The sequence below is a fragment of the Corapipo altera genome, unplaced genomic scaffold (assembly GCF_003945725.1).
Source record: "Corapipo altera isolate COAL_440 unplaced genomic scaffold, ASM394572v1 2b, whole genome shotgun sequence".
NCBI classification, from domain to species: Eukaryota; Metazoa; Chordata; class Aves; order Passeriformes; family Pipridae; genus Corapipo; species Corapipo altera.
The window spans coordinates 8063428-8087084 of NW_020884874.1; the positions used below are offsets into that span (position 1 = coordinate 8063428).

General features: G+C 41.9%; 1 protein-coding gene across 1 annotated transcript in view; it reads right to left on the minus strand.

The window, feature by feature from the left end:
• Positions 1–6194: 6194 nt before the first annotated feature.
• Positions 6195–23657, minus strand: part of SCML4 (Scm polycomb group protein like 4) — a 71144-nt gene continuing 53681 nt past the window's right edge. Inside the window, exons 7-9 of the mRNA XM_027634158.1 lie at positions 21365–21631; positions 12540–12682; positions 6195–6882 (exon numbers count right to left, since the gene is read on the minus strand). Of these exons, the coding sequence (XP_027489959.1) occupies positions 6757–6882; positions 12540–12682; positions 21365–21631 (536 nt within the window). The 3' untranslated portion in view covers positions 6195–6756. The remainder of the gene's footprint in view (positions 6883–12539; positions 12683–21364; positions 21632–23657) is intronic.

Genomic DNA, 23657 nt, shown 5'->3' on the forward strand with positions numbered 1-23657 from the left:
GACTGGATAAGCAACAGATTTTTTTACTACAAGGTTTCTGAGAGGCATAAAATGAAAAGCTGGTGTATGTTGACCTGCTACACAGCTGTGGCTACAGCTGCTTTCTAAAGTTTTTGTGTCACAAGAAAAAAAAAAGAAAATAAATGAAAATGCGTTTTTCTTTAAATACTCACTCTTACCAAGCTGATCAGAAGCTTTCTGGATGCTACAGCATATTAGAAAAGCCATGAAGAAGACAGATAGTTTCTAGAGACAGTGGAACCTGTACATGTGGATCAATTCACCATACTGCCACTACAGCAAATACAGGGCCATAAAACACATTACACACCAGGAAACCATCAAAGTGAGGGATAAAATTAATCACTGTTCTTTCACTGGCTTGGATTCACTGCAATTCAGAAGTTCTTTTTCTCTCCTTCTGTGTTGCAACTGAAAGATGCTGAAAGCTGTGAAACTGCTCCACTCTGAAATGTCCTCATTCCCGTACATAGGTTTTTCCCATCCACCACTCTTTTGTAGATATCTGACAATATGAAGTTGGTTGCATGTATTTTATGTTCAAAAAGGGCAGCATAATCTCAGTTTTATATAGCACTAATGGAAGACTATGGGTAATAAACACGTACTGTGCTATGCAGAGCAAGTTCAATACGGACCTGGCGACAGGGCACAAACTCCGTGGAACTCCAGTGAAGCCTGGGACTTTCCCATTTTTGAAGGACATCCTTCCTAGCTGCTTTACCATGCTATTATTTCACTCACTTCACAGCCTGTCTGTGCAGCCAGACAAGCCTCTCTGAGCAACATACACACACTCATTCTCCTGTTCGGCCTCAAATGCTTCTTTTTGGCAGCTGCCCATAGACCAATAGGAGCAAGACTCTGTAGTCAGGGATGGAGTCTCTTCTGAAGCCCTGTCAGATTATGGCACTATCAAGAGACTCAACTGTTTGAAGTGTGATGAAGTGCCTTGGATGCTGAAGGAGCCAAAAATTGTGGGTCACTGAGACTCATTTTGAAAAGTTTTATTTTTAAATCCCACCTCAGGCTTTGCCTCAGGAATGTGTGGAAATCTCCCGGTGAACTCATGTTCAAATCAGGGCGAGTTTCTGCCTAGTGGCACGGCTGAAATCCTCAGGGCACAGGCTTTGGTTTGCTCCAACGCAGAAAACTCAAACTGCCCTCTATGAAACTCTTAGCTAAAACGCAAAGCTAACTGGAGAAGGTGTTGGGATCAGGTAGAGGTGCAGCTGGAAGAACTCTCTACCAGGAAGCTAGCAGCTCTCCTGGGAGCAGGGGAGAGTGGGCTGGCCAGCGGAGGCTGTCTCCACCCTTTGTAAGGGAGGATGAAATACCTTGTTAGGCTCTAGTTACTATGGGACATGGCTGAAGCTTGACCTGGTTTATGAGCCAAGCCCCAGTCTTATGAATTCAATAGAATAACTTATGTGGACCTCAGTGGGATCTGGTTTTGGCCTAATATGCTTTATTTAGCATCTTGAGTGAGGGAAACATTTTTCTTTAGATTACAGTTGAAAGATTCTTGGGTTTCTGCTTAAGTCTTATGGTGGCAGTATATTGCATACCCATATTTCTTTCTTTTTCTTTAATAAATCACATTTCTCCTGTACTTAGCCTTTGACCAAAACCTGTCTGCCTGAACTGCAATAAACCTGGCTGGTCAATGATGTCTCTGCTGAAAACAATCCACTTCAACCACACTATATATGCACTGGCTGACCCCCAGGCTACCACATCTCTTCCTTCCCTCCACTCCTCCAATCCCTCTTGCTCCAGGTACTTGTGAGGAGTGGAGGCTTTGGGAACAAAGGGAGACAGAGACTATAAATACTTGTTTGTGTAGCCGTACTTCTGAGGCATAGGGATTTGCTGGAGCTGGGGCCAGAATGAGAGAGCTGTGCTCGAATCTATCAGATTTGTAAAGTACAGATGTGATAATTCCACTGCAACCACAAAAGAATTTACAACAGGAAGTGCTGCAGCTGTTGCCTATTAGCATTAGTACAAATTACGCAAAACAAATTGTTAGCAGACGTGTTTCCATAATGTTTAACTCCTGGCAGTGAATAAAAGTGATTTTTTTTTGAGCAGAATTCTAGATTTCCAAGGGAATCGATTTCCAACTGCCCGTGAAGGGAGCACGGATTGGAGAACAGCATGCAAATACTGCAAGGTATCAGAGGCAATGTGTGCAAGAACTTGCCTGCTTTCTCTGACAAAGGTGTTTGAATTTGGGACAGCAAAACCCCTCAGACCAAATCCCAGGGCACAACACCTCTTTCCAGCAAAACCAGTTTCAAACCAGGGTAGCAGCTGGTTTTGGTCCTTCCATACCTGCTGCCTTGCTAGAATGAACCAGCAGCAGGCAGTGCTTTTGGGCACCTTCTCTGCCTCCCTCCTTGATGCTTGGGGAAGAGCCAACCAACTGGCTCTGGGGAGGGAGTCTGCATTCCGGAGAGGGGAAGTGCCTGAAAAGCATTTAATTTTAATTAATAAAAAAGGGGCATTTAATTCTTACCTCCCTCTCCTGTGCCAGCAGAGGACCAGTTATACCTGGGTGGATGTCTGACCCTGGAGATGCTCCTTCATGTGGTGAGCTGAGGGGTCATTCCTGGAAGGACCTGGGGAATCACCCTCCTGTTGTCTTTTTTCAAATAGAAACCATTCAAATGAAAAGAGAGAGAAGGCACTAACTAATTAACTGAAGGTTTTGGGTATGTTTTGGGAAGGTAAGAGCCGACAGATTCCTCCCTGAGCTTGTGCAGCCCCCAGACTGCACAGCGAGGGATGGGAGGGTGCTGCACCCCATGGGCGGGAAGGGACCATGGGATGGCTGTGCCAGGGCAAGAGGAAAGGCCATCCACAACTGCTGCACTCATGGCTGGGCTTCGGAGGATGGTGTGTGCTCCTGTTGCTGATCCAACACAGAAACTTCATCAGCCATTTTCTTGTTGTTTTGCTAATTGTTGCTGGTTTTGCTAATAATGCTCTATTTAATCTCTTGCAGCCATCCATTCTTTAAGAAGGAAGGAAGTGTAACTCATGAAGACTGCTGACAACCTATAGAAATTCAGCAATCATTAAGGGTAATAACAGCCCAGGGTGATGCTTTACATACCAGTCCCAAGGGCACCTGCCCGCATTAATCACACAGTGTGAAGCTGCTAATGCTGCAAAGGCTACTGCACTCCTCAGCCTGCCAAGCAAGACAGTGGGCTCTGAGAAGTGGAGGTATTCCCAGAGGCATTTCTTGAAACTCAGTTAGGTCTGGCTAGGAAAGGAGGCATTTGCTGGTGCAAGAAGAGACTGTGATGTCAGGTGGATGGGAAAGCAATGTGGGTGGCCTGTGTTGGCAGCTGATGCTGAGCTGATCAGCCATGCTAGATGCAAGAAGATGGTCTGCCAGGGAGGACTGTCTCTGTGCTCCCAACACCTTGTAACTGTCATTTCAGCAAGGGAGAAGTGGTCCCCAAGTCCTTGGACTTTGCCTGCTTGCTTCTTTTTTTTTTAAAAATAGTGAATGCTCACAAACAGTTGAAGCTGCCTGAAGCAACCAAAGTGTCTTTTGATCCAGCTATGAGTGCTTAGAAGTAAAAAAGAGGCACATGTGTTGCTTTTAAAGGTATCACACATCCACCCACCTGTTGGGAACAACTGGGTTGGCTACAGCCTGAAGCAAGAGCTGGAAAAGGAATAGCAAGTGAAGTAATTTGTACAAGTGGTGTCTAGAGCAGCAGTCAATGGAGAAGCAGCTGACATGCATGTTCTGGTTCTTCAGCGCCTGTTCTGAGGAAAAGGCCTGACACCCTCAGCACAGCAGAACTGCTTAACTACCTTCACTAATAAGACTTGAAAGAGAAAAATTATTTACAATTGCAATATTACTGCAGTAAGGTGTGTCTCCTAATTGCCTCTCAGTGAAAAAAAAGCCAAAAAACCCAAACCACCATACAAAGAAGAATTCTTGTTACAAGCATTACTTACATGTAAAATGAATCCTCTTACTGCCTCCCCTGTGAAAAACAGAACATTAAATCTCATGGCCTGGGCAGTCCTGACGTACCTACAAGTGTCATATCAAATGAGATAGCACCACTGACTGTGCACATCAGATACATACATGAAAACTATTTCAGCATATTGAATCATATGTATGAACATCATCACCACCATGGAGTCTATTAGTACTGCATTGGTATTATCAGCCCTCTTGGCTGTAGTGTCTGGAGGCGGGTGGGGGGATGGAAGGAAGGGTGAGACACAGAACAGAATGGGAAGGATTCTTATTCACAGAAGCCTAGTTCTGGGATGGCTTTTTTTTTCCCGCTCTCAGAATAAAATGTGAGGCTACAGATTCTCCAGGAAAAGACAAAAAAATGCAAAACTCTTCTTCAAACACAAATGTTCTACTTCCAAAATGTCAAAATGATGTTTTGACATTACTGAAAGCTGTAGTTTCAGTTAAATAGAATTTAATGTTAGAAAGTGACATGCTTTTATGAAGAGTTTTGATTTTGACAAAGTGGGATTTTCCAGCACTGAAACCATCTGATAAAGTCTAACCAGCCCTGACTATTGATATATTACAGCAAGATGGAGTGTAAAGTGGAGGAATTAAAATCACCTTTTGAAAAAGCACAGAGGTTAACTAAGTTCAAAATTGCAGGGAAATAAAAAGGAAAAGATTGTCTGAGAACTCTCTGAAGGTGATATTACTAATACAGCAAGATTTTTACGTATTTGGGGAATCTTTTTGGGAAACCCCCCATTTTTTAAAAAAAATGTAAGAGTGAAGAATCAACTGTACAAGTTTGATGTTGATGAAAAGTCACCTCTGCCTCAACCAGATAGCTGACTGAATTTCCATTCTTTATAGCCCAAACACAAAATGATGTTGGATGAGTGTTGTGTTCCAATCATTGGCACATTTAGGGTTCCATATATTATATAACTCAACAGTATATGACTTTTCAATTAACACAATTGTTCAGCTATTCCTATTAAGAGTGTTTTGGCATGCAGACAGGATTTGCTGAAAGCTGATCAGTCCTGTAAAGACACAATCCTGTGAATTTATGACAACTTCTTTAATTTGGGGGAGTAGTCCCCAAGAATTTAGTGAAAGTCTTATAGGATATGGTTTCTCCTATTTTTAAGGATTTTCAGGATTAGGCCTTGAATAGGTAGGAGTTCTAGTCTAGCAACATGCATCAAGTTGAATTTTATTCTAAGAGGTATTTTTGGTAACATTCTTTTCTACATAAACAGGGTCAAATAGCATGATGTCTTGTGTATTATCAGGACCCCATTTCTCAAGTCAGCTGAGCCAACTAGCTCTAAAATCACCTGCATGACTTAAAAACGCTTGCTGCCTCTCCTTGTCATGCACTAAGGGTTTAAACTATATAGATGTGTCCCCTTGTAGTCCTTCTTTTAGATGAAAACAAGAACATACCCATTCCACAGATTACTTCCTCAGCTTGAGACCTGTTCTCTCCCCGGACTACGTGGAGTATCAAGGGGCACCTTTTATATTTGTGTAAGAGGCAGAAGTGAATTTTTAATTCACTTGAGACATAAAACCCAGCACATCTATCTGTGTACTGTGTACTGTACAATCAGAAACCAACCCTACAGCATCTGTGCTGGACTTGACCATTATTGCAAACTGCAGAGATGTGCTCAGGTCCTCATGAGGAACACTCCCACCTGCCTCCCTCTCTTTTTCACAGTGCAAACGAAAACCCAGAAATGCTGCCCAGAAATTTTTTCTTAGAGTGCCACAAACTGTGTGCCAGATTGTAACGGCTAGGGGAAGGGAGCTGACAGCTGTGCATGCCAGACACCGTGGGAGCTGTCCACCCCCTGTTTGGTGTAACGGGAAACATCCTGTCAGAAACACTCTCTGCATTTGGGTTTTTCTTGAATTAATTATCTGTAGATGGTAACGCGCTTATCCTGCTGGGAGTCTGTGATTCCTTGGCGGTACTTACGGATGTGCTCGCTTTGAGAGTCATGGTGGTCAAAGCTCATCAGACAGAACGGCATCATAGCTCCAGCCACAAGTTTGCTAGGGCTGCTCCCTCTAGCGGGGAAAAATACCTTAGCTGGGAAAAAAACCTTTCCCGCGCTATTTTTTTTCTTTCTTAATTTTTTTGTAAACTCTCTTTTCTGTCTTTTTTCTCTTTTTATTTTTTTTAAATTTTTTAATTTTTTTTTTTAAAGTGAATAATTCAAGTTTTTCAGATAGTGCAAGACAGCTCCCATCAGACAGTAAGTGACCAAGTGCTGCACTTTTTCAGTTCTTGAGTAAGGACAGTGTAGCTGGTGCCCAGCCGATGCAGGTCAGCGGTTACTCCGAGGAGGTGGAACCATGGCAAGTCAGGAACATTTCATTTGTCTTTTGGCAGTCCTCAGCATATGTTGTAACTATGTTTGGTTTTGATTTTCCACTTCTGATTACAAAAATAGGACTTACTATAATCATAATAATATCGATGATACAAAATAATTATTGTAATTATATAATTTTTGGCATATTATTAACACAAAGCAGCACAAAAGATCCCATTGGATTAAAAACAGGTGAAAATGCACAAATGTTAAAAAAGACCAAGTCTTTGTTAAAAAAGAGGGAAAAGCAATCTGCAAATGAATGCATTTCTGTAAGGCAATATGTTACCTTTAGTTTTCCATCTAGGTTTAGCTCAGATTCTGTTGTTCAAGAAATTGTTAGAACTTGGCTTGCTTGAGCTTATCAATGTGGTAACACAGTTTCAGCGCAGGTCCCAGTTTCAGCCCTAGGTATTTCATGATCATGTCGCTTTTCAGAAGTAACAAAGCATTGCCATCAATCTCCTGGTTTCAAAAGAGAGAAAGAGAATCAAATGTGTTAACGTCCTTTCCCCCACTGCATTCTGACACATTAAACAAGGTGAATTAGTAACAGCATGTCTTTTAGGGGTAGCTGAAATGCCATGCATTTTGAAATTTCATTTAAAAAATTGAAATCTGAAGTATGCTAGAAGGAAGATGTAAAAGAGAGTTTAATTAAATACTACTTTTTATTCTCCAAGGAACTTTAGGTTTTTCTAGGTTTTCAATTATTTTGCAACTAAAAGGGAGATTTTTTTAAAAATCAGGGTTGCTCTAAACCCAGTCCTTAGAAAAGCCTAGAGAGAAAGGAATGAGTGATGGAGAGAGAGGGATGTGGTCAGGGAACTGCTGACAGCACACCTCTCGATCTCAGTTCCAGCTTTGTCCCTTGTTATCTGCATGTTTCACATATCTCCAATACACTTATATCCAGTGAGGTGTGTATATACATGTACACACTATATATATATATGCCACATATATATATGCCATATATATATATGGATTCTTTTCTAAAATTGAAAAGAGCAGTAATTTGCTTATTTCATTGCATTTATTAATAAAATTTGTTACATTTTAATTTAACTCCCATGTAAATGGATGAAATTGCCACCAAATTCAGTTGTTTACCCCAGACCTGTTGGCTTGACAACCTTGTGAAATTACAAAGTACTGTACTGAGCACAAGGTAGCCATAGTGCACAGAGTAGTTCACACGTAGTTCTCTTTCACTATGAACTGTAGAACACAGAAGCTTTCAGCTATACTGTCCCTCCTTGGACCCAGTCTCTCTTTTTTCTTGACTATATTAGTGGATCTGCTAAAAAGTACTTACCTTCCCCATGGTCTCCAGCACGCTTACATACTTGGACCATCAGAGCTAAAACATCACAAGTGTATGCATACATATGCATACACACATATACACACACTCTAATGCTATATATATTGTATTCTGTGATTTTGATGGTCAGATCTTTCCACTGTAATCCATTGTCTACTTATTAAGCAATACTATGGATCCTAATTTGCCCTGATCATTATTATTCCATTCAGTAGGTGATTTAGCTGATGAGCAGTTAAGGTCACTTTCTGATTAACTCAATCAATTAATGGTCTTCATTTTGCAACCCCCACTCTATCCATAATAGAAGCCCTCTTCACCTTCCCTCTCTTTCCCATTATCTTAAGGAAGCTAAGGTAAAGTAAGAATAAGTGTTATGTATAATTACTGTTTGCATAAGAAATAAAAAAAGATCTCCTCTAACTGTGGTGCTATAGGGTGAAAACACTGTTGAGGTTTAGGTGCAGAGACAGCTGTTTCTAGATGTTGAGTTCAGCATTTTATTATTTCCATTATTATTACTGCGTAGGGGTCAAAATTAAACTGGATGACAACAGTATGCCCAAGGGAGCATTTATATCCAATTAAATATCCCATATTAGCCATGTCTCTGTGCAGATTCTTGGCTTGACTTCTTTACAGTATTACTGTGTCAGCCCTTTTAAAAATAATTTTAAAAAGAAGAATTTGATAGCATGGTCCCCACATCTGCAATAGCCCCACCAGAAGATCTTGAGCCAGGTTAGGAGCTGGTAAAATACAGTGCCTTCAGTGCAATTAGCTTGTTTCACATGCATTGAGATCTGGAACACTGCAAGTCAGAATATTGCGGGAGGTCATCATCATGTTCCTGCTGATGCCTTAAGCCCCTATTAGTTTTTTATTTTCCTAATTTTTGTAAGTTTTATAAGTAGTAGAAGTAGAGTTTAAAAGCAGCAGCCCTCACTCCCTTTCCCTGTAGTACAAGTAGTTTACACATTCCTTAACCCTCTTACCCCATTCTATGCTCCCCATATCAAATCTACCCCTGAATTCAGTGGCAATGTTTAGTCTCTTGTCAAGGCAAGGCCTATACTGTTTAGAGAACACCCATAGGCCTGAACAACAGAGCAGAGTCAAGAACTAGGTGACTGTGTACCCTTTGTGCTCTGAAGATGGTGATGGTGATGAAAAGGTGGTCCCGAAATACACCCCAGACTCCATTCTAAGGGGGTGGACCTGGGGCAGACCAGAGCAAAGGCTACAGGGTGGACACACTTGGGATTGGATGGACGGTATTATAAAATGTAACATCTCAACCACAGACGGTGCACGTGTCTTGTAACATCTATTGCCTTGGCACAATTAAACCCTTTCCTTATCTCACCCCCAATTAACTGCTCCTGAGGTATTTTTTAGCATCAACATTCCACGGCATCACTGCAAGACAACGGACACAGAAAACATATGAGCTGTGAAATCATGATAACGTGGATATGAACATATAGTTTCCTCCTGCATGAGTATTACTGTGTTTGTGCTGGCCTCTTGCAGCACTTGTTCTGAGGATATTGTTCAAAAAGCAGAGTAGCCCCTAAACAAGCTCTATGCCATGCAAACGAGAATTGCAGCCAGTGGTGGATGTCCCCCAGATTGAGGGACACCTCTTTCTCTTTTAGTAGGGTGAAAGTACCCACCTTCATGGGTGTTTAAGCACTTAAATCTAAGTAAAATCAAAGATTTCAGGATCTATATCATGCTTGGGATATAGATATAGACATGTCTTTCCCTTCTTTGGTATTCTACAGAGTCATGAACAGACACCAGCCCTGGTAAGGCCACCACCTGCAACAGGAGCGCACGAAGTGGTAGCTCAGTGGTCAGTGCTCAGACACTTGTGATCAAGATCTGGAGAAAGACACGTGCTCATAAATCTAATGTCTAGCACTGTCAGAGATAGGTAGCTATTCGAATATGTTAAACTCAAAGTTTTTTGTCCCCTTCAGGTATGCATTTGCCAATCACTGGCCATAATTAAACTGTCAGACAATAACATTCCTTCAATCCCTTCCAGCCTGAGTTTTCTACCTGATAATTCCCAGTGTAACTCTTTCCACTTCGCCATTTCCCTTCCCTAATCTTTCTACCAACTCTTTCCTGCTGATAGAGCGCTGCATGGCGCACAGTGCTGCTACAAGGTCCCTGGCCAGGCCGATGGCTCCTTTCCATGAGACCAAAAGCTCTGTCATCAACGAGCTTGGCTCTCCTTGGTACACAGACATGGTGAGGGAGCAGGGAACAGTGGAGGGGAGCTAGTAGGACGTTTCTCAGTCTCTGGTAGACATTCTCAGGAGCTACCAGTGACAGAGCTGCTTGGGTGTCTTGGCAAGTAGAAAAGCTTCTGCTCCTGGTGGAAAGAGCAGAGACAGAGACAGATCATCCTGCAGCACCTGTTGTGCCAGTGAAGGATGTGGGCTGTATGTAGGAAAAGCTGGCTCTGGGGACTGAGGTCAATACCCAAATAGCCTAATAGAGCAGTGGGAAAGCATACTGCCTGCATGCAGGATACATCCTCCAGCCTCCAGCCTTTTCTTCCTGCTGGTCCCACCAGGCTCCCCCTACCAGTGTCATAACTCAGATGAGTTGATTGCCAATGCAACTATTTCGGGCAATAGCTGGGCCTTGTCAATGACAGTAAGTGCTTCTAAGTAAATTATGCACCCTCTTCACATAAATATTGAACATACAGGAAGATATGGCTGAGGTTAATGGACTAATCACTTGTCTCTCACCCCTGGGGTCTTTGTGCTAATCCAGATGAGGTTTGAAGGCTGAAAATTTGCAGGGACATATATAACTCAAAGGTGTAATTGAAATGAGTTGTGTGGCAATCATACCCAGGTTCTCACACCTGTGGCATATTTTACCAGGAAACCAATGATAAGTAGAGCCTATGGGTGCTAGGTGTGCAGCAAAGGATGACAGGGACAGTCTTTAGTGGTAATTTAGCTTGATCTCTTCAGTCATAGAGCAGCTGCAGTATCATGGCATGCTCTAGTGCAGCTGGCCCATGATTGCCTGTAGTGTGCCACTACCCTGCTGCTACATAAAAGCATGTTGTGCCATACTTTGCTACAAGTGGAAACTAGAAAAAACTAGTGCTTTTGCACTCTTCATATTTACAAGACAAACTTTAAATGTTTGGTGTTTTTTTTTCTTTGGGATGTACATCTTTCTGCCTTGCATGATGCACAGCCCCTTCTGGTACTCTCAGAAACTCATTCTAAAGCAAGTTACTTCAAATCTGAAGGTGGCTTGTTTATCTGCTTGGTTGCCCACATGACCAAAATAGGCCATATTTTCATTGTCAACTTAGAAGGCAGATCTGAATTCTCTGCAGAAAGCAGGAAAAGTAGGCCAGCACCTGACCCGTACTTGCAGATTTGGCCCTAACACCACTGTGCCTGCTGTTGCTCTCATGCCACAGGTCTGTCTACAGAATGGCAGATGACCTCAATACCTTCTTAGGGTAAGCATATACTAAGGCCTGTGTTCATCTTCATTTTCATCTGCTCCTCAGTCACCTCCTCTCCTCAGTATTTGGAAATCCTGCATCCAGAGTGTAGCTGAAAGTCCATAATTTGTCTCCCTCAGGTGTTGTCTGTGGCCCCACATTCCTACCTATTGTTGCTGGCACATGGCAAGGAGTGAGATCTAGTCTCCAAACCCTCTCGTTTGCTTTGCAGCACCTGGGGTGCTGTTCAGGACTCAGGGTTGGGAAGCAACTCTCATTTAGACCCAGGTCCAGGCACTTAGATTCAAAGTTATGACCTCCAGCTGAACACAAACAAGTCACTTTTACAATAAAATCCATTTCTCATAGTCAGACTGAATTGATCAAAGACAGATGGAGAAGGCCAAAGATGCTACTAGATACACTAGTGCCAACTTCATGGGCAGCAGCAGAACAAGAAATTTCAGATCAGACGAGTTTACAGTCTTCCTCTTTACTAATTATGAATAATATAATTTCCATCACTGGAGATTGCATCACAAAAGCAACTACCATATCCTCCAGTGAGTCAGCAGGTCTGTTAAATTTGGTTATGTAGTTACATAATACTGAGGGGAAAAGGATTAAAAGCTTGGTTGTTTTAGGTTTCTCCTGCTAAATATCTGGAGACACATAAATAATGGTCTTCAGAGAAGAATCATAGATATCCTGTGAAAAAAATTGTCATTGAGATGAGGGGGTTTTTGTGCCAATCTGACAATGAAAAATGAGCACCAGATCCTCAGTGCTTTCTTTCTTTGTAGGCTTGGCATAGAAACAATTTATGCTCTGGTAGCTGGGAACAAATAGTGAACATTTTATAAAGACACTGTTAGAGTCTCCCCATTGAAGGATAAATGGATAGAATAGCATAGTATATCATAGAATAGCACAGAATAGGACTGTTTCAGTTGGAAGGAGCCTACATCTAGTCCAATTGCCTGAGCAATTCAGGGCTGACCACATTACAACATGTTATTAAGGGTACTTTCCAAAAGCCTCTTTAACACTGACAGGGTTGGGGCATTGGCCACCTCTCCAGGAAGCCCATTCCAGTGTTTGACTACCTTTTCAAGGGATAAGTGAATTTTCCTCAGCACAAGTCCCCAAGAGAGCCACCCTCACAGGGCCCTGTGTTCAACCTGATTGAGCACAAACACTGCCTGTAGCAGCCAAAGGCAGCTGAGACTATATGTGAGACATGCACTGGCTATCTCTTGGGACTTAAATTACCAGAAATGGTAAGGGCAGCCTTCTACATACGTGTTTTCTGAAGAGCTCCACGTGGGGACCTAAAGCGTGGGGGTCTGCATCCTTCACAAACCAAACCACATCATCCACCGTCCAGGTCAAAGGATTCTTGCTTGATGGTCGAGCTGCATCTTGTTCTGGTGAAGGACTCGAGGCTATTGGTACAAAAAAGCCCACAGCAGTGGATTACAATGGCACAAAGCAGTTTCCTGGGTTTGTGAGTATGCAGGGGTGTGGTAGCCCCACTGTGGCATTGGATGTTAGACCTGAGTGTGCAAATATCAGCCTGAGATGGTGGAGTAAGAAGAAAAGGGACATGGAGTGGTTTCCAATCTGACTGCTTATCAGAAAACGCAATCCCAGCTGGCGAATTGCGTTAAAAAACATGAAACCCTCAAGTTCCTGCCGGGGAAGGAAAATGTACCAGCTGCCAGGCTCTTAAACTGAGCTGCCCCTGCTGTCTGATCTTCAAGCAGCAGGGATCTTGGCTCAAGAAGAGGCTACCCTCCCACCTGGAGAGAAAATTCTTCAGCACTAAACAAAGGAGTTTGCCATTGAATGCAAAGGCTAGAAGATAAAATCAGGATTTAGCAAATAGGTTTTTTTCCTTTGCATTCAGATATCCAGACTTACAGCGTAAAGGAAGGTTTCCAGTCCATATCCTCCTAATCTTAGTCTCTCACAAAGCTGATGGTCTCCAATGAATGCTGATTTGGAAAGTTACTAAAACATGTGAAGATGAACATTGCACATGTGACTTTTTAATGGTATAAGCCCTGGATGATTTAAGGTCACTTCAGCTTGCTGTAGCTCTAAATCAAGTGAATAAAGGCACATTGGAATGAAAGTGCATTTATGTTTTTATTCTTAGTCTCTGCAGAATTATAAATCTGAACCTCCACCTCAATATAATTTGTACCCTCATTTATGCTGCTTCACTATGACGAGAACTATACTATGCTAGGTTACAGGAAAGCTCTTTCCATTTATTTATATCCACATCAAGCAAACTTTGCCTTAGCAAGCAGCAGCATACAGATGTATAAAACGTTACTTGCCCACATCTGCTCTTCTCTTTCTGTCAAGGCCCAGTTTTTAATGAGAGATGTGCAAATGGTAAGCAAGCAAACACTACAGAAGACTAGAAATGAAACAGAAGAGTGCAGGTAGAGGGAGACCACAGGTACCTAAACTGGAGCCTGGAGAAGCCCCCAGGTAGACAAGAGACAATCAGAACTGCTGAGGAGAGAAGGGATGAGCTTTCCAGAGAAGTACTGAACTTATAGAAACAGGCTAGATGTGTAAGAATCCTCATGCGTGACTCAAAACATGATCCTAATGCATGTGAGCAAATGTACTGGGCTGGGTTTGTGGCTTATGTAGGTTGTCATTTCATTGACTTCAACAGAGCTTTGCTGATTTACATTAGCTGAGACTTTGCCCGTATATGCCCAATAATGGTTTTATGTGCATATTGGCCCTTTTTTTCTTGCCACTATGCTCATCTCACAGTATAATGTAATGAGGTATATTTTGCAGTTACTCAGGATGAACTCCAGAAAGCAGTAGTGCTATGAATTTGCAAATCTGGTTGATGGGCTTCATAATGGGATGGAATGTAAATATCATGATAATTGCACTCTCATTTGCTAAGTCACTGTTCTGGATATAAAGGACAAGGAATAGCCGCAGGTCTTTTTAATTAGACAGCAAGGACTGGGGTTCATATGGACTCAGGCGACTCTGGGCTCTGCTCACAAAATAAATGCAATACACAATGGTACAGACACCATCTGGAGCCTTTGGCATGAAACAATGAAGACAAAGAGTGTAAAATGAACAGGGTAATCTTGGCCAACCCCTGGATCATCAGTAACATTTAGGAACTTTGTCAGGGACAAGCGGGAGAACTGAAACTTGTCTGAGAGATAGAGGAGAGAGTATTTCTCCCCTTCATGATCTGTCGGTGGTTTGGATGCTGGCTGATGTGTGAAGGTATTGGGCACTACAGCACCTCAAACCGAAGGTCAGGGAGAAAAACAGGCTTTTGCAAACTAGGTGGAAAATAGAGGGAGTAGACAAACGTTTGACTGTGTGCAAAGTATTGCAGGAGTTTCTATGCTACTGCCATAACCTGGTCAGGGGAGATGTCGTGCCACTACTGAGAATCCCATTTTTTCCCTTTAATTTGTATAAACGTAAGGAAAGCCCAGAGGGCTTATCCTGCATTTCACTCGGGGCATAAAAGAGCAGCCTGGAGCTCAGTGACTCTTGCCTGCAACCTGATCCTTCCAGAAATACAATATCAGGAAAGGGCAAAGGGTAGCAAAGAGACTTGAGTGCAGCTGGGAGCCTTCACAGGTATTGGAAGTACCTGTAATGAAAGGAAGGGGGAGGAAAACAGAAGGTTGAAATGACAGGAGGAATCTGTTCATTCCTTCACAATCTAACAATCAATAGCACAAATCTGATTTCTTAAAGACAAATACATAAATGAGCTTTCTAAAGAGACTACATGGCTAGAACTCTTCCAGGCCCTAGCAGGTGAAGATAACCCTTTCAAATCCCCACCTGAGGTATAACATAATAATATTAAACCAAGAATTATGTGTTGATATTAATTCTTCAAATATTTTTTTACTTTATTTACCTACCTAGTATCAAGTCCTGGATTATCCCCTGCTTTCTCATGAATTAGGATGAGTTATTTTACTTTTGTGAAAGGGGCTATCTTTAAATGTTATTAATAGAACTGGGATACCACCAGTTTGTGGCCAAATATCAATTTGTAGCTGGTGAGTTTGGAAACAATCTGGTTTTCCATATATTTTAGAATTTATTTTGCTGCTTAATTTATTTGGATTTTTTAACATTTTAGTTTACCCACTTGAGTGTAATTTCTCTATTTACAAAAGAAAATAGATCATTTCATGTCTACACAAAGGCACAGGGTTTGTTTCAATACCACCAGTTTGCTAAAAGACTATATTAAGCATGAAAGTGTTTGATGGCAGTGGGGCAAGTGCTATACATTTTTTCTTATCTGAAGATGTTCACACTTAACCTAAGAATTAGATAAATGAGGAAGTCTCATGTCTCCAGGGTATCCTATGCCATCCTGTCATCAGAATTAATCAAGATGATAATGAATACTCAGATTACAAAGAGATGGGAGTGCTTGCGACCAATAATTATTTTTAGAGATCATAATCTAGGTCAAATCCAATTTCCTGTTTTTGACAGGTGGCAAAAATTTGTCAAATTAATGGAATGGGATATGGAAATTTAGGTAATCAGAGGGAAGTACTTTCCCCTCCTGCCTCAAGGATATTGGGGAAGAAGAGTGAAGAGGTTCCTCTGCAGAGGAAAGTCTCTGGGCATCCCACTTGAGACCATTGCCTGCACAGAAACAGCTGGAATTACCACATCAGTGGCCAAAGCCAAGTGAAGCTGAGAGAAAGACGTGGCCTGGCTTGGTCTGTGTTTTCACTCCACACAGGCTTTTCTCTGCCACTCACCTCAGGACCTTCCTGAGAAGGAGAATGAAGAGAGAGCCATCACCCAAATGGCTGCAGAGGTGTGACAAGGAAATAAAATGCTAAGATGGCGTTAAACCTGCAAAAGAAGGAAAGACAAATAACAGACTCCCTAAATATGTTCTTGGCAAACAAACAGAGCCCAGAGGGAGTACAGTCATTGATAGATAAGAGTGGAAGGGGAGTGACAGATGAACTTTAATATTGCTGCAGGCCTAAATGATTTCTTTGCCTCAAGGGAAGGGGGTGGGAATGAAATTTTAAAAGGTTCTCTCTGACTGCACTGGAGCAGATAATAAGGAGCAGCAGATCTACTGAAACTAAGCAGAAGTAGCAGACCCTCAAAGGCGCAGAGAAATGGGAGTTATTTTAAAAACAAACCACCTCAGACTATAAAAAATGACAAAAGGAAGGCTTTGTAGAAGACACTTTTCTAAAAATCTATGGCACGCCAAGCGGGAGGAGAGGTATCAGAAAAGCAGGCATCTGGGACAACACAATTACAGGATATTTATGAGCACTGGGGGGGGGTTGATGAGCCATGGTCAGCAGAGAGCTCTGCAAAGAAGATTGGGTTTAACGCGTCCATTTGCATTGGCCAGCATTTGCAGGACATGTCAAGCACCACCTGGCTGGTGTCCTCAGCCTTGCAGTGCATCGGAGAAGAGTCCCTGTCCCACCAGGGTAGCAGCTGCTCCCACTTACAGCATGGCACACACCGTCTGGGGATGAAACATTGCAGGTGCTCCTCCAGCCGCTGCAGACGCAGCCCAGTATCCGGCTGCACGAGATGTGGCCATGGGCGTTAAATATTTATTTGGCCTTTTCTTACTTTGCCTCTCTTTTGTAGTGGGGGAAAAAAAAAGGCAGCTCACCTGAAAGCACCAAAACTTTCAGACTGTAAATATCCTAAAAAATTAGCAGGCAAGCTCTATTTGCTGAAGAAATGGTACCCAACAGTGAGGCTCACAATGCCATCAGCAGCTCCTTTGCCTTGGGGATGTGCTGGATCTAGCTCCCACAAGGTGCTTGCAGCATTATTCTGGAAAAACAGAGATTTCTAACCCTGTGCCCCCAAACGTTTTCAGGAAATATATGCATTAACAAGCAAAATTGCCTCTTTAACAAAGACCCTCAGGTGATAATAATTAACTGCTAATATTGGATAATAAAATTTACATAAAAATAACAAGCTACAGGGCAAGGTTAAGGTTATTATATTGTGGTTGAACACACAATTCTTCATACTTGGGATAAAGGCTTTGTCTGTTATGTAAGCAGGCTTGGAAAGGTTTATGATGTCCTTGACTATTCCTTCCCTGATTTAAAAGCTTCAGCTTGGCAAATGATGACAGGAAAGTGCATGTTTATCTGTTAGCAGCCCCAACTGGCTTTCTGAAATGAGATCTTTTTTATTTTTTTTTCTGAATTTTTTAGCATAATCAAGGAGAATTAGGCATCAAGCTTCCAATCGCATTAATGAGAGCTTTGAGGTTTAATCTCATCCATTCCACTTGAAAGACATGTTCTGCTATGCGCTGAGATATGTTTTATGATTATGGTTTTTTCCATTATATTTGCTCACCATGATAAATAAGGCAAGATACTTTTCATAACTATCCCTAAATAAATAGGATTGGTTTGAGGTTTCAGAGATAAATTCTTCCTCTTTTTAATGAGTCCTGCCCATCCCTGCCTTGTAAGTATACAAACTGAAGAGTATAAGAACAGAGACTGGCATGCACCACTTACTCATCTTTGCTTACTTATGATTCAGCAACATATAAATTATGCCTAGAAAGAAGAAAAACACATATGCAGATTCCAAAGACTTTTGCAAGAGAGACTTTGTGAAGGCAGTAATCAAACTCCAGTGTAATTGCATTAAGGCAATTGCAGAAAGATCTGTATTTTAAAAGTCTGGGATTGCCAGTAGAAGCGGAAGTAACATGGTGGGTGAAAATATGATAGCTGTGAAGAAATACAGTCTCTAATTTTAAGTGGGACCAGGAAATGCTTTGTAGGACTCTGGTGAGATTGCAGTGTTACAGAACTGACACTATGGCAAATGGAGTAAGAGGTGAAACCAGTCTGTGACTGGAAACATTAAAGTGTCTTAATGCTGGAAGTGATATTGTCATGACTGTGTGAGCACCTTGACCTCATGGATCTCATGTGTTGCCCATTACAGCCACAGAAAAGTGCCTGATGTGTCTGAGAGCAAGTGGCTCTCCTCTGTCTCAGAGGACCCAGCTACTGCCATGGACTACAGGAGACTCTGCTGGAGTCTCCAGAAAGCAGCTCAGTGGATCAGAGGAAACGTGATGGATGGTGGTGGCACAAATGTGCACCGGCTGTTTGTGCTGCCATACATGGGTGGAGCACAGGGGATTGCTATTCCCTCTGTTAGAGACCTTGACAGGACACTCATCTCTGTATGGGTAGATCCTAATCTGCAATGGGTGATACCAGGACTAATAAATTGTTAAAAATTAAAAAAACAAAAACAAAAACCAAAAGTATCAGTGAATCCATAACCATTTAAATTATGTACACTGTATACCTTTCAGTTTTAGGAAGCCTTTACTGTTGAGCTGGCCAAATGACACAGAGATTCCAGAGGATCGAGGCTATGCGAGTGTCAAATACTTGTCACATAAAACAATACTAAGGTGTTTTGGGATGGGTCCTATTAACCCCAAGTATTATATATAACAGTTTCAAGTCAGTTGTAACTGCTTTAGAATTACATGTCATGGATGCCTGGTTCGAACACAATCTCTTCCTCTTTGCTCCTCAAAGTGCTTCAGTAAGTTTTAAGCTAGAGAAATACAGGAACCTGCAAAGCCTGTTGCATGACCACTCTATGACTTTTTTGTTGGTTCAGTTCTGGAGAAAATATGTGCCATATTTCAGCCTTTCATTTTGCAGACTGTGGGTTTGTGGGAAGTCACAAAAAGAGAGATGGAGCTGTCTCTTGAAGCTTAGCTTCATGCTCAGGACCATGCGGAACTTTCACAAGGCATTGGCTGAGACTGAGAAACAGTGACATTCAGAATCAGAAACAAGAAGGGAAAGTAATGCAGCTGAACAAGCTTAAGATGCTCTGATTTTAGGCTTCAGCCCCTTGAACATAGTTTCCATCCCCTGATACCACGAGTTTTTTGTACACAACACATTCTTAAGCATGGAAATTTTTTGTGTGCTGAAATGCACAAAGTATTCAATAAGCCACTGAGTGATTCAGGGAAGAAAACTCTATGAAGGGTTGCTAAACATGGATCCACCACCTCTGGCTCAGGAAGTCCTTGAGCCACAAATTTCTGAAGGCAGAAAGGGTAGTGGGTAGTGCACCACCTCTGCATTTATCCCTTTCCTTGGGGCACACTGCTGTTCCGTGGTGAAGACAGGATGTGTGGCTAGACAGACCTTTGCTCTGAACTGCCCTGGCTCTTCACATATACTACAAAGAGATAATGAGTGATATCAAGCAGAATGATAAAGATTTTTAAAGCAAGTAAGTAACAACATTGTTAAGTCTTGGCTTCTCACAGCTGCCAACTATAAAGCTTGACGAAAGGTTCCCAGTTCTGCTAGGAGGCTCTAAGGAAGCAGTAGGAGGCACGTTAAGCCTCTTGTCCTTCCAGCACCTGATTATGGCAGCCTGAGAGGCACTGAACAAGATCTGAAAGAAAGTGTCTTTTCATCTCCTTTTCTTTGTAACTGAGGCCACCATTTCCTAGTGATGACCTTTTACAACTTGTTTGCAGTAGTGCATTTCTATACTATCTACTTTGCTTTGAGTAAAGTTGACTCTGTAAGTAAAGGAAAAAATAATGAGAACCAAACACTTACTAGTGGTCTCTATAAGAGACTAATGCAGGGGTAAACCAGGGAAACAAGTGTGTGAAAATAATAGCAAAGTGAATGGTGGTTTTGGGTAGGCATTGAACATTTAAGAAGGCAAACTTAGATAAACAAATGAATACAAGGATAAATACTTATAATACTTATAATGCTCTAAAATATTAAATAGCAAAAGTTCAGGAACAAGAAATAATACAGGTGTTGGGGAGGTGAGGGGTACTGAAAGAATTAAGTGAAGATTAAGAAAATGAAAAAGAAAGAGGTTCTGGAATGGCTTCCAAGCAAGAATATGCAGAATCACTTGAAGTTTCCAGGGACAATGCAAGGGGAAAAAGACAATGTAATGATCTAATGGTAGACAAAGGGACTAGGGGAACCAGAAAGGCTTCTGCAAATATATAAAGATTTTAAAAAAACCACACTAGATTGATGGTAGACTCCATTAATAAATGAGGAAGGAAAGAAATTAATGACTTAAAAATGGCTGAGACATTCAACTTCTTTGTTAGATCTATCTTCAAAATGAAAAATGCATAAATGAAATTTGAATAATTAGTAAAGGTGAAGACATTGTTGGAATCACTACTGATAAAGACCTGCTAATTGAGAACTTGGAAAAGGCAAACAAAGTTAAGGGAAGCTCAGTGAATTAGCTAACCCGTTTGATGAACTCGGGTAATTTCTAGAGGAAAAAAATCATGGTTAATAGGAACTATAGCTGATGGGCAGAGGTACTGACCCAGTAAATATAAGTCCTAGCAGGGTAACTGGACAAAACACAAAGAAAGGGAAAAAGAAGAGTCATTGAATGCAGTGGTTCCCATGGCATCCCTTGCATTTGCAGATAAACTTCTTACGACTTTGCTCCCTGAAGAACAAAAGAGCCTTGAGCAGTGAGCTAAATTATTTCAAAAAATATATGTTCTGCTGAGGAGTCTTTTTCAAGCAAAATCTGGCTTGGTTCATGATTAAAGGGGCAGGATAGGCCACACACTGGAAGCAAAACCTTTTGCGAGAATGCTTTAAGGTAGGCACTAATATTTGGGTTTGTTCTGCATCATATCTTGTACACAGCTGGTGTCATACAAATAACCTGCCAGTAGGCAGTATCAATCAATTAGGAGGAGTGCTTTATATATTAATATTTATATCTCTAAGTTGATAATAACAGTTGTGATTGCCACACAATTATACATAATACATATCTTTACATAATAACAGCTTCGGGAAACATTCACCTTTTTATTTAATGATGAACAGATTGATTTTGTGTTTACCAGGGTTATTACTTCTCCTTCTAAGTGGAAGCATGAGTGGTCTGGATGGATTCTATCACAGAACTATCTCACTAATTTTCTTGTGAATTTGGGAATGAGTTGAGATTCCAGCACAGCACCAGCATAGCACATCACTAAATGGAAGATGTTTTATTACCACTTCTATTTCCTTCAAGACAGGCCCCGTTCCTTGTTGGGCTGGAATTCTGATGCCGCAAGCCAGTAGATGAGGACCCCCCTGAAGACATTTGAGCAGGATGATGGCTACAGGAGGAAGAGGAGCCTCCAGCAGGATGTCCATCTGCAGGACTCTGACGCACAGTGTACATGGAACCCATGCAACCGGGGGCAGCATTGGCAGGATCCAGGCTGTACTGCTTCCCATTTGCAGAATCAACCAGGTAGTCCTCAGGTATAACTGTTTCTACTCAGGAAGTCCAGACACAAAAGAAACATCAGTAAAACAAAACCAATTTTAATTCAGCCTGTGAATTTTTTTTCAAAATTCCCTTTTTTTGATCAAAAAATATAGCTCCATTTCCAACTTTCTGTACAGATAGCTGGCTTCAAGAGGGATCCTTGCTAAGAACTAATAAATAGTGAAGGGAAGCACAACCACTCAGAGGTCAGTAGAGTCACAACAGGAAAACTATGGCTTAATGTGAGTCATCCATGTCAGCTTATAGCATATTCTCTGTAAAGTCCTGGGCCACTGACTGGAGGGTCCCATTTGCCTCATGGTGCTCCTTGAATACCACCAAGACTAGAGGATTGAAAGGAAAGAGGCAGGGGAGGACAATGGGACAAGTTTGTTGGGTTCATGCCTGGCAGCAAGTAGGAGGGAGTGAAGGTAATAAACCAAAGCATTCTGGCTGCAATTAGAATGAATCAGAAGTATCCTCAGCTGCAGACATCCATCAGGCCTGGTATCCTGCAAGGATGACTGAAGAGTACACCCAAGGTTTGTCACAGACATATATATGTAAGGGAGTCACTTGGACCTGACTTGGGTTCGAACAAGCATGCTGACATCACAGATGATTGCAGACCATTGCTATGGTTCCTCTCCTCTGCATTGTACTTTTCACACTAGGTAGGAGCTAAATACTTTGCTTTTCAGATTCCTCATAATAAACCAAATTCTGCACTTAAGAACCTATTTTAGAGAATTATATTCCCCTATGGGGTTTGGAGTCTAATGGACAGACATGAGGCAGGTCTAGCCTAAGGTTTTGCAGTGTACAGACTTCTTTTTGCCAGTTCTTCTCAGACCTAGGTCCAGGTCAGTCACTTCCAAGTTCATGTCATTGTCCTTCTCTGGCCAGCCCCAGTCTCCGCCCAACAGGCATCGATATTCAAGCTCCTTCCTATTTGCCTTTTTTTTGTCTTCATCAAAAGGTTATCAAAGGTCTTCCTCCTCGTTCCCACTGCTGTTTTCCCTGCAAAACCAGCCCTCCTCTCACTCAGCCCCAGGTTTATCACTACTGGGATACCAGCAGAGCTCCTGGAAACCTCTCTAAGATCCCAGCCTTCACAGAACACTACTGGCAATCTGCACTTTAGAGATTCCCACTCCCACTGGGTGTTAACACCTGGCAGGCAGGGAGCCCCTAGATTAGGGAAGTGCCTTCCATTGCCCCATGATGTTTCTCTGAGCTGTTGAAAAGTCCACTTTCCTCATCATGTGTATGCTCCCTCCAGAGACATCTAAGCAGGGTGAAATTACCCCCAGGGTGTCACACACCATCTTCCCTGCCTGAGCAACACCCTCCTCCTGACACAGCCTTATTGAATAACAAGAATTTATGCCGTAATTCCTGCTGTAAGACAGAAAACACATTGCTAATAGATGTTGAGGCTGTATATAGCAGAGTTTTCCTTTTAATTTACATTTTTACTCTTTTCCTTTAAAAAGAAAACCCAAAACCTACTTGGCAGCTGTGTACAGTAGCTGATGTTAAACAAACATGATTTAGTTCGACAACTCAAATACTAAAGAGTTGTGCCATGCCAGCATCCTGGCTTGTGTGTTAAGCCACAGAACAGATTTTTGTTACATGATTGCCTGACTTTTTATTTTCTTGCTGCTGTCTTTCAAAACTTTGTCCCACTTTGGGCCAAGACTGGACTCGCCATAAGGCAAACATCAGATTTGAGGGAAAACTGTAAATGTAAAGTTTCCTCGCTTTTGGACACTTGCCTTTGCAACTGCAAGTAACTTTCCTTTAGCAAGGCTTTTTTCCCTTAGATTATTTGGATTCTTAAAGCATACTTTCAGGTCTCCCGCTGTTTCCTGCCAGAGGTTTCTGATCTTGATTCTCACACAAATTCAGATAGTGTGTAATTCAATTGAATTCAATGGAGTTCAGCTAACATAACACATAAGAGAAATGGGAATCAGACACCCTGAACCTTTCTCCCTAACCTCCAACAGATGCCAAAATTATATA